Here is a 12,388-nt window from a genome sequence, read left to right as displayed (position 1 = left end):
GTCCAAAGATACTTTTTCCAGGTATGGCATGTGGTAATCACTGCACAAATGTTTATTAAATATTCAATTTTTATCTCTTTTTAAAAAATTAAATTAATTTTCTATGGTACATGGTTTAGAGACAGAGAAGATTCAAGACTTAAGAGACTGAAAATTTGGGAGCTAAAATATGATAATGTAAGAAAGTTACTATTGAAATGTTCACTTACCCAGGACAAAGAAATGATGTCAATAAAACATTTGTTTTCCACTTCTCACCTCCAAAGGCTGTAGAAGAAAACAAAAGTGGGATAACACACAGACTTTTCTTCAAAGCAAACCAAATGACCATATATGTCTACATTAAACAAATTTTCAGACAGCACTAGAGGCCCATTCCTAGAAAATCACACCAGTAAATGATATGACAGTCCCTACACAAGTGATCCAGATCAGAGATGCACATCATAGGACTTCCCTGAATAAGCCCGGCTCTCAAGATGTTTGCTTCAGCATAATAAATCTACCATCAAAGGAAGGTCATCAAAACCACTGCTTTTCTAATCTTTTTTTACTTCAAAATAAAACAAACCCTTAAGTTCTGGGCCAGTTTCAATCCATGGGACTGGGGAGAGGAAGGGCATAAGGGGGGGATTCTCCTTTATCTTGCAGCCAGTTTCAGAATTGGTTATAAAACTAGGAACCCTCAAACCTAAAGTACAACACATTTAAATTTCCACAGTAGGCCTAAATCTTTAGGATTCCCCTGGCATCACAGTTTCTGGTCCGAGATATGGGTGGGGGTGGGGAGATCAGTGTGTCAGATCAGGTGACAAAGAAGAGTGGAAGGGTTTCGGCCACTTCACAGAATAAATTTGCTTATCAACTTTTCAAACTCCTTTGCTCCTCTCTAATTTCTTTTCCCCACTTAAAAACATTTTTTTAAGTATATAGAGTAAAAAATGAAAGCACTCCTCCTATTCCGGTTTAAAAGTTGGAGATGAAACTGGCAGAGATGTGAGAACATCTTTGATTTAAAAAAAAAAAAAAAAAGTTGTAATAGTTTATAAGCAAGTTTAAGTACCATTTGTCCTACAACGAAATGACAAATGATATGTATATGATTTGAATTCACAGCATTATTGATAGACTATTGTGAAATGGTTAATTCTGGGTTTAATGCAATTCCAAACAAAATTCAAATATACTTATTGAAACGTTAGAAATATTCTGTAAAATGAAGTATTTTGTGACTGGGGCCACACGACAGCATGTCTCTGAATGTTCCACCTGATTAATGTGCAGCTGGGAGAACTGAGGATGGAGAGGAAATAAAGAAGGCTCTGCCTGGGATGGGAGGGAGAATGCGCTGGTACTTCCAGCACAGTGAACAGCATGGGGTAAGGTCCTCAGGCAGGTGTGAAGGTACACAGCCTGACAGAGGAACTGAAAGAAAGCCAGCATAGTTGAGAAAGGGAATGTGCTGCATGGGAGGCAGGGGTCTGATCATATCATTAAAACACACATGACACCCTCAATTCCCTGTCCTTTACTAAAGGATGAAAAGAAAGGAAAAAAAAAACTGACAAAATCCACAAAGAGTAAAACACAGACACACATACATATAGGACTTCACCTTTTCAGAAGAGCACTGTATCTGGCAAAGTCTAACTTCTACTTCTACTTGGGGTTGAGTCTAGCCAACCTCACTTTAAGGATGCATACATAACCCAACCACCATGTCTGACTTCAAACCTTATTCACATCAACCTTAGCTCCTTAGCTCTGTCTCATCTTCTTTTTTTTTTTTTTTGGTGGGCACTTTCCCCCCCTGAATTTATTACTGTAGTGTAACTAACACAGTGTTGTATTAGTTTCAGGTGTACAACATATTGATTCCATAATTCTATACATTTCTCATTGTTTACCATTATATAATCACCATCTGTTACCATACAACACGCTACATTTCCTATGCTGTAATTTTCACCTCCATGACTTATTTTATAACTGAAAATCTGTACATTTTAATCCCCTTCATCTGTTTCGCCCATCTTTCATCCACCTCCTCTCTAGCAAATCACATTTGTTCTCTGTATTTTTTGTTTTGTAGATTCCACATAGAAATGAAATCACATAAAATATGTCTTTTACTGTGCAAAAGGACAATGATATTTATTTTGATGTAATTCCAAGTTTATTTTTGCTTTTGTTTCCCATGCCTGAGGAAACATGTCCATAAATATGCCACTAAGGCTGATGTAAAAGGTTACTTGCCGTTTTCTCTCTTCTAGGGGTCTAATGGTTTCAGGTCTCACATTTAGGTCTTTAATCCATTTTGAATTTATATTTGTATATGGTTTAAGAAAGTGGTCTCATTTTCCCAGCACAATTTTTTAAAGACACTCTCTTTTCCCCATTGTATACTCTTGCCTTCTTTGTCGTGGGTTAATTGACCATATGAGTTTATTTCTAGGCTTTCTATGCTGTTCCATTGATATGTGTCTGTTTTTGTGCCAGTACCACACTGTTTTAATTACTACAGTTTTGCAGTGGATCTTGAAAACTTGGATTGTGATACCTCCAGTTTTGTTTTTTCTTCAGACCGCTTTGGCTATTCGGGTCTTTTGGGATTCCATACAAACTTTGGGTTTATTTGTTCTAGTTCTGTGAAAAATACTATAGTATTTTGGTAAAGATCACACTGAATCAGTAAGTAGACTGCTTTGAGGAGTATGGACATTTCAATGATATTAATTCTTCTAATCCACGAGCAAGGTATATCTTCCCATTTGTGCCTTCAATTCCTTTCATTAATATCTTATAGTTTTCAGAGCATAGGTTTTTTTTTTTAACCTCCTCCCTGTCAATTTAAATTGAGGTTACCTATGAGATCATCTCAAGAAGACTTCAGGATTCCCTGGCAAACACTGGCATTCACTGCCCCTGGCAAATGTGCTAAGTCATCTAGTCACATCCCATCCTTACCCTGTGGACTTGATGTTTTTTTTTTCACTGAACTTTTTCACTGAACTAAAATAAAGTTCAAGAATAGCAAGAATACAAGATTACAGCTCATTATATTATAAAAGCAAATTAAATTACTTCAGGGCTCTTTAGCATGCATGACCTCTTATTCAAGAGAAGGTATGACTATATATATTATTTATTTTAGTTAATAAATCAGTGATATAAATATGCTTACTTCCTTTATTAGTCTATATATGTTTCTATGAATGTAGCAAATCTAAGTTGTTCAGCCAAACCTCTTATGCCAAAACTTAAAAGTAAAAGAACAGAGGGATGGTGGATAAGCAGCATCTAAATTTGCTTACCTCACTGTATAAACACTTATTAATAAATAAATATAGGGATGGTCATCCACATCACAAGCTTCTTTTAAATAAAGATATATACCTATAATACATACTGTTTCAAGAAAATCACCTGCTGGCCACAAAGGCTCATATGCAGTGATTAGATTTCTGATCTGACACTCATTCAGGGTGGCTTTTACTTACACTTATAAAATCTGGCAGCAACATAGCCTGCAGGAGTGCCCAGCAGCACCCATAGGACCACAGCACAAGTCATCAATGCTCCTCTGTTGGCAGGTGACAAAAATCCCAGGCAAGCAAAAACTAAAAAAATAAGTAATTTTAAGTTATAAATTTGGTTACTATTTCCTTTGTGAAATGATAGAAGACGACCTCATTTTTTAAACAAGAAACTAAATACAATTAAATAAATTCATGAATACACGGTCTTACCATAGGGTCCACACTAAATCTTAGCAATATTGTAAGGTACTATGTCAACAGGCTCCACCTTTCCTATCATCAGGGAAGGCTGACTAGGTATTCACAAGGACTTTCAGCTCTTCTGAGATTCAAGCAGAGTTCTTTTTTTTTTAATTTTTTATTTTTCTTTTATGATAGTCACAGAGAGAGAGAGAGAGAGAGAGAGGCAGAGACATAGGCAGAGGGAGAAGCAGGCTCCATGCACTGGGAGCCCGACGTGGGATTTGATCCCGGGTCTCCAGGATCGCGCCCTAGGCCAAAGGCAGGCGCCAAACCACTGCGCCACCCAGGGATTCCCCCCCCCCTTTTTTTTTAACATTTATTTTTTTTAGAGAGAGCGAGTGTGAGCATGAGTTGGGGGAGGGGCAAAGGGAAAGAGAGAGAAAATCTCAAGCAGACTCAATGTTGAGCTCAGAGTCGATGCGGGGCTCAATTCCATAACCCTGAGATCATGACCTGCTTCAAAAGCAGGAGTTGGACACTTACTTGACTGAGCCACCCAGGTGCCCCCATCAAGTACAGCTTTTTAAAAATTAATATGAATAAAGATATTCTCACCATGAAATAGTCCCACTTTTGTTCCTTTAAAAAAATAATACCGGGTCCTCTGGGTGAAAATTACCTTATAACATTCAAAGACAAGACAAAATCTAATCAATGAGTAAAATAAGAGAAAAAAGATTTCATAGTACACATTGGCTTTCGGAACACAAATTACTGAAGGACTTGGTCACTGACTCAGAGAAATTCTGGCTTCTACTTTTATTTAGTTGGTTGGTTTTATTTGTTCTTCCTTATAATAATGCACCTGACTAATAAGAATAAACATGCTATCTTATATTTATAGAGATTCCTGGATTTAAGCTGGGATTTGGAAGTTATGACTTTGCTCAGAAAGAAATCCAAGTGACTTTCTAATTCCAGTAGCAAGAAAGTTCCCAGTGTTTCCCTGAGGTGTACATCAAGCACATGTCCACCCACACCTTCTGTTCAGCACCAACTGAGGGGCAAAAGGAGAAACTCATGAGCAGGAAACCAACCAGGGGAACTTTAGAAGACCTATTCAAATTTCAACCAAAATGCACACCCTCATTCTCCCCAGAACAGAGAAATGGACTGTTCTGAAGGAGAAAGTTCATATTTGAGCATTTAAGGAAAATAATCCCTAGGTTCTCTGAATCTTTCCTTCCTCATGAGTTCACTTTCTAGCAGACCCCAACAAGAACCAGATGATGACAGAAGACAACTCCCAATACAATTTTTAGGCAGAATTTTATCCTAAAGCATCCATTCTGCTCCAGCTCCTGGCTCTCTGGGGGATCTAATGCCTTCATGCTATCCTCTGACTGTGTCTAAATCTCTGCCATGATGACTTCTCCCAATCTACCCTCTTCAGTATAATATATTCAAGAATTCTAGGTCTACCCATCACAGCTGCATCTCCTTACCTAAGTAGATAAAGATACATGTTCTAATTAATCTTCAAGTTAGTCTTCAAAGTAAGCCTAAAGGTGCAAATCAGTGGTTCTCAACCTTATTCAGGTGCCAGACACCTAGAAGTGAGAATCTTCTTTGTAAAGCATTTTATATAGTTCCATCATAAAAATCTGGAGTAATTTTACTAACATAAAATGACTTTGGTATTATATATTTAATATGTAATCAAATATAAGAACAAACGTTCATTAAAATTATTAAAAGGTCAGTGGTTTCTGAATTCTTCCAGTAATAATTCATTTGTTATTATTCATCAGAAGGCACCAATAAAGGAAACATAAGGAAAGTAATAGCAAAATTTAGAGAACTCTATTCATAAACCTTTTTCTTACAATTAGGAAAATTGCAGAAATACTGTATTCCCATAGAGTGGCCTTAGAACCATCCCTGTGGCTGATCAATAACTCTAAGGGGGGAGAAGGAGCTATCTGGGGGAAAAAAAAAGGTTGTCCTAGTTGACAAAAAAATTTTAAGTAATAACATTTCTGAAGATTTTCAGGTGGCACAAAGGAGAGGTATTTGTTGTGTAGGAAGGTCTCTCCTGAACACTGCTAGAGAAAAAAAAGTCTTGCTTCCTATATCCTTCCAAGATGAGGAAGGTCTACAAAAAGCTTCCTACCCTATTTCCTCTTTTCCTTTTTGTTTTTCTCAGTGGAAGCCAAAAACATCTTAGAATCCTAATCATACTGCTCCTGGTAGGGTGGCACCGTCAACCCTTATGACCCTGGTTCCACATCACCCAGACTCAGACCCAGATGGTCTTCAGGTTATCTAATCACCTCCAGTCCCAGCCCATGACAAAGGCTTGGTCTCTATGCAGTTTTAAGGGAGATATGAAGTCAGTTTTCTGGCACAGCTAACCTTGCCCCCAAGTGATGTATAGCCAAAGCACACATATTCATCAAGTAGCCTACCTACTTCACTTAGGAACATTGGTTCATTGTTTTGTTTTGTTTTGTTTTGTTTTGTTTTGTTTTTAAAGACTTTATCTCTTTATGTTAGAGAGAGAACACATGAGCATGCGAGCAGAGACAGAGGGAGAGAGAAAATCTCAAGCAGACTTCATGCTGAGCCTGGAGCAGGATCCCATGATCTGAAGATCATGAGCTGAAATCAAGATCGTGAGCTGAAATCAAGAGTTGGATGCTTAACCGACTGAGTTGCCCAGGTGCCCTGGAAGACTGGTTTTCAAATAATCACTTAGAAAAAGTATTTACTTTTTAATTTTCACTTAATACTTACACAGAGTCACAAAAGTCATAATCAAGATCTGTGTCCCCGATCCTAGAAAGACTGACAGCAGCATCCCTTTTCTTGGAGGACGGAATATATCACCATGAACCAGCTTCCAGCCAAATTCTTCCTGGGCATCCTCCTAAAATGGGAATTAAGTTGCTTAACTGACATGTATCACAGGACAGCTAGACAGTTTGTTCACTGGTGAATATGTTGATACAGAATTTTTTTTTAAACTTACAAATGTTAGTATTTATTTCAATTCTGAAGTTTTATGAAGTTTTGGTTTTACATAGTTTTCTTGAATTGATTTTTAAATAAAGTTAATAATTTAAACTAATTTAAAAGTTACTAAGAAATTTTAAAAACATAGACAACTACCATATGATACTTACCTAGTTCTAGTCAAGTTTTATGATCCAAATTAATGATTTAATTTTTACTCACACTCTAACCTTTTCTTTTTCTTTTTTTTTAAGATTTTTTAAAAATTTATTTACTCATGAGACACACACACACACACACACACACACACACAGAGGCAGAGACACAGGCAGGGGGAGGGGCAGGCTCCATGCAAGGAGCCTGATGTGGGACTCGATCCCAGGTCTCCAGGATCACGTCCTGGACTGAAGGCAGCGCTAAACCGCTGAGCCACCCAGGCTGCCCACACTCTATCCTTTTCAATCTACATTTACTAATCTCCAAAATGAGTGAATGGTATTAGGTTTCACAGCCACTCTGCTGGGTATGGTAGAGTTAGCTACGAGCATATGAATAAGATTGCCACCAGGCCTAACTGTTCCCCTGACACAAATACACAAGCAGCTCCACCTGGTTGTTTAATAGGCATCCTGAAGAGAATTATCCACACCTGAATGGATTCTCTCTCCTCAACTTACTCTTTCTGCAGGAACCATCCCCGCCCCTAGCCCCATCCCTGGTCACCCAGTAGTAAAAGCTCCATCTTGCCAGCTGTTCAGTTCCCAAAACCTTGGAATCCTCCTTGATTCCTTCCCTTTTTTCGTATCTTGACCATAGTCCTTTAACAAATCTTCAGCAATACCTCCAAAATATTTCAGTAGAATCTAATACTCGTTCCAGGTTCAAGTCATTACCTCTCAACTGGCTATTCCAACATATACTACATTGACCTCTGTGTTCCTGCCCTTGCTTCTATTCAGTTACTTCTCAATATGACAACCAGGAGGGTCCTTTATTTTTTCTCCCTCTTCTACCTTCTCCATAGACCAGTCAACCAATAATCTGTCCCACCTCCTAAACACCCCCTGTGTTTATCTGTGTCTACCTCCTTTTTTCTTCCCTACCATCATTCTATCCCCAGGAGTTCCATAACTACCTTTGGATGGTTTCTATACCTCCAATCTTGCCCCAATTCTCCACATATTCAAAGTGATTTTCCTGGGCAGCCCGGGTGGCTCAGCGGTTTAGTGCCGCCTTCAGCCCAGGGACTGATCCTGGAGACCCAGGATCGAGTCCCATGTCGGGCTCCCTACATGAAGCCTGCTTCTCCCTCTGCCTGTGTCTCTGCCTCTGCCTCTCTCTCTCTGTGTCTCTCATGAATAAATAAATAAAATCTTAAAAAACAAAGTGATTTTCCTATAACACAAACCTGGCTATGTCAGTGCTGTTTAAAATTCTTCAAGAGCTTCCCCGTGACCTTCAAACTGTATTGCTTACAGGTTACTCTGGCCCCCGTAACTTTTTCAGGCTCATTTCTTGACATTTCCTTCAGGATGCAGCTGATTTCCACCCCAAATTCCCAAACTTCTATCTTTGTGAGCAGTAGACAATACTATTGATAGTATGTTACATTTATACATATTTTTTAGTAAATATAAACTAAAATTTGAAACATGGATTTTATGTCGGTACTAATCCTGCTCTTACAATGGCTAATAAAAGACAATAGTAAAAATAAAAATACTTCCATGTACACCAGGTAATTATAGTCAGTCATTTATAAGGAATGTACAAATTGAAGTTTTGTTAAAAGTATATGGGCTCTAAATGGTTTAAATGAAATTATATTTGGATTGGCTTCAAAATAACTGAAAGGGAGGAACTCGTGGGATTCTAAAACAAGACTGAATGAGCTGAGAACTGCTGGACCAGAGTGATGGGTATACTAAATCTCTGTGCTTCTCTGAAGGTCTACATTAAAAGTATGAGGGGAAAAAAAGTACATTCACCTTTTTTTGTTTAGGCGCAGTAGTGTTACAGATGAGAGATTTCTCATTACTTTTTTACTGAATAAGCACTAAAAAACCCAGAGTTAAATGAAAATGAAGTTTCCCATAAAGGGCCAGGTCCCCTTTCTTTGGAGAAAACAAATGTGACTAGTTTCTTATTATCTTTGCAGAGATACTCTACCTATACATAAAGAAATGCACAGATACTTTTTTTTTCATTTTGCATAAATGGTAGCATATTATACACATTATTTCACACCTTGCTGTTTTAGTCCAATATCATGGAAATGCTTCCACATTTGTGTATACAGAATTGCTTCATTCTGGTTTTTTAAAAAAATACTTTATTTATTTATTTGAGAGAGAGAGAGAAGAGATAGCAAGAGAGAACACCAGCAGGGAGGAGAGGGAGAAGCAGACTCCTTACTGAGTAGAGAGCCCAATGTGGGGCTCAATTCAGGGACCCTGAGATCATGACCTGAGCCAAAGGCAGACACTTAACTGACAGCCATTCAGGCACCCCTGCCTCATTCTTTTTAATGAATACACAGTATTCTACTACATGGATATTCCATAACTTATAAAATCAGTCCCTATTCATGAGTATTTGGGTTTCTTGAAATTTTTTATAATAAGCAATACACTGTCTTAAAATTAAAAATAGCAGTAATAATAAAACCTTTCCATCCAAGTTAGTTTCTAAGAACTGAATTGTTGGATCGAATTATTTACATTATAAACTAATATTGCGGGATCCCTGGGTGGCGCAGCGGTTTGGCGCCTGCCTTTGGCCCAGGGCGCAATCCTGGAGACCCGGGATCGAAACCCACCGTCAGGCTCCCGGTGCATGGAGCCTGCTTCTCCCTCTGCCTGTATCTCTGCCTCTCTCTCTCTCTCTCTCTCTCTGTGTGACTATCATAAATAAATAAAAATTAAAATAAAAAAAAAATGAACTAATATTGCTGAAGTGCTTTTCATAAGTTATACCATTTACATTCTCATAAGCTATGTATCAAAGTGCTCGTGTCCTCAATCCCCCAACACATTATTATTATCAAACATTTTAATATCTGCTAGTGTGCCAGAGGAGCAAAGAATCTTGCACTGCAGTTTTATTTTACATTTCTCTTATTATGAATGATGTTGCATCTTTTTATGTGTAAGGACCATTTGTTTCTTTTAAATGGACTCTCTTTTCATGTACCTTGCCTGGTTTCTTACTGGGCTGCTGACTGTTTTCGTAATGATTTTAGGATTTATAAGGCATTAACTTTTTGTTTGTGACATGTGCTAAATATTTTCCCATTTGACTTTTATCTTTTTACTTAATGGTATTTCTTACTACTCAAAAAAAATTTTTAACACAGTAATCATAGAGCAATCATTTTTTTTTTAATAACTTCTGGCTCTCTGTGATACTTAAATTCTACCCTTCTCCAAAGTTTAAAAATAACTTCTCATGTGTTCTAGTATTTTATAGTTTCATATTTTCATTTAACATAAAGAATAAAGGTGGCATCTACCTTATTTTTTAAGCAGTTGGCCACTCACTTTATCCAATACTATATATCAAATTTGTTTTTTCTTTGCTGATATACTTTTGTTAATCTCCAAATTTAGACTATTATTAAAAACAGAAAATATTTATTTGGTATCTTTTTGTTCACCCATCTTTTTAAATATCTCGTTAGTATTGGTTTTTATTTATTTATTTTCTGCTAAAGTACTTCTATAGAAATTTCTTCAGGTCTGATTGATTAATGGACTGACTGATTCACTGCTAACTGCTAAAGTTTACTTCTATAGACATTCCTTCGATAATGGTCTGTGGTCCACTATTTCAGTTTATCTGAAAAAGGTATTCTTGAAAGATACCTTCTTGGGACACCTGGGTGGCTCCGTGGTTGAGCTTCTGCCTTTGGCTCAGGTCGTGATCCTGGAGTCCTGGGAATGAGTCCCACATCAGGCTCCCTGTGGGGACCCTGCTTCTCCCTCTGCCTATGTCTCTGACTCACTCTCTGTGTCTCTCATGAATAAATAAATAAAATCTTTTTTTTTAAAAAAAGGAAAGATACCTTCTCTGGGTACATGATTCCATGTAAACAGTTAATTTCTCTCACTGATATAAGACGTTTTGTCTCTGAGCTTCCATTTCCAATTTAGTTGTTTTTCTTTTGCAGATGTTCAAGTTTTTTCCCCCTCTCTGGCTGATTCTAAGATCTTTTTTCTCTGGTGTTCTGTTTTTGTCATGGTTGATCTAGATGTGGATTTCTTTTCACTTCTTCTGCTTAGGGACACATCATGTTCCTTTTACCTAAATATTTGTTATTTTTTCATATTTAGGACTTCAGGGGGAGTTCTAACGTGTTATTTTATTGTAAATTTTTGTGAATTTCTAACAGGTCCTTTTTTTTTAGACTTCTTTTGCAGAAACAGGAGCGGAAAGGAGCAGAGGGAGAGGGAGAGAATCCCAAGAGGACTCCTCACTGAACACAGAGCCTAATGTGGGACACAATCCATAACCTTGAAATCATAACCTGAGCCAAAATCAAGAGTCAGACACTCAACCAACTGCGCCACCTAGGCGTCCCTAGATCATATTTATTGATCTTAAATTGAGGGAATCCTACAAACCTAAATTTGGGAGACTTTGCCTCAAGGGATTTCTACTTAATTCTGACAAGAATCAGAAGGCACTTACTAATCTAGAATCATTTTGCTCCCCTTCAAGAATTCATGCTTAATACAGGAGAAGACTGAGGTTCAGCTCTCCCATTACTGACCCAAGGTTTAGTCTCCCAATGGTTAGAAACTTTACATAAGCATTGACTCAAAGGAGAACTCCAACCTGCCTCTTGTGCTTGCATTGCTTCCTGCTCTGGTCTCAGCTCACTTTTGTGGGGGGTAGAATGGAGTTGGGAGGTAGTCCTTGGATACCTTTTTACCTATCCTGAACCCAGCAATGCATCAACAAAGCTTGTACATCAAGGAATGACTCATTCATTCATTCAACAAATATTTACTGAGTACCACCTATAAGCACAGCACTGTTCAAAATATCAGAGATACTACAGTGAGTGTAACAGAAGAATCCATCTAGAGTACAAGTTCTCACTGGGAAGGCAGACAATAAAACAAGCAAGTAAAATATAGAGTACATTAAATAGTGGTAAGTACTGTAGAGAATACTTAGATATGGATGTGTGGGGGCCAGGGAGGTGAATTTTAATGAGATGGTCAGGAAAATCTTACTGGGAAGATCCTATTTTAGTAAAGACTAATGTAAATATCCGAGGGAGTAAATAACATCTGAGGTAGAGAGAAAAGCAAGTGTAAAGGCCTCAGGTTTGAGAACATGCCTGATGTTTCTAAGGAATAGCAAGGAGGCCAGTGTGGCTGTGGCAGAGCTTCAGGGGCACTGTAGGGCCTATGAACCATTGTAAAACTCTGGCTTTCACTGTGAGTAAAATGAGAAGCCACTGGAGGAGGGCTGTGATCAGGAATAAAATGATCTGAATTATGCTGCAACAGACTCTGACCACTACAGTAAGGGAGGAAAAGGGAATGGGAGCAAGAATGGAAGCAGGGTTGCCATGCCCTGTATCCCATGGCACCTTTGCACAAATTAAAAAAAAAAAAAAAAAATATTAGCTCAGCAATCAT

General features: G+C 37.9%; 1 protein-coding gene across 1 annotated transcript in view; it reads right to left on the bottom strand.

Annotated features, from left to right (window-relative positions):
* The window catches only part of TM9SF2 (transmembrane 9 superfamily member 2), a 62,946-nt gene that overhangs the window by 17,905 nt on the left and 32,653 nt on the right, over nt 1–12,388 (bottom strand). Inside the window, exons 10-12 of the mRNA XM_038569948.1 lie at nt 6,519–6,651; nt 3,501–3,620; nt 210–267 (exon numbers count right to left, since the gene is read on the bottom strand). Of these exons, the coding sequence (XP_038425876.1) occupies nt 210–267; nt 3,501–3,620; nt 6,519–6,651 (311 nt within the window). The remainder of the gene's footprint in view (nt 1–209; nt 268–3,500; nt 3,621–6,518; nt 6,652–12,388) is intronic.

The sequence above is a fragment of the Canis lupus genome, chromosome 22 (assembly GCF_011100685.1).
Source record: "Canis lupus familiaris isolate Mischka breed German Shepherd chromosome 22, alternate assembly UU_Cfam_GSD_1.0, whole genome shotgun sequence".
Taxonomy (NCBI): domain Eukaryota; kingdom Metazoa; phylum Chordata; class Mammalia; order Carnivora; family Canidae; genus Canis; species Canis lupus.
This window is presented reverse-complemented; position numbering and strand designations above follow the sequence as displayed.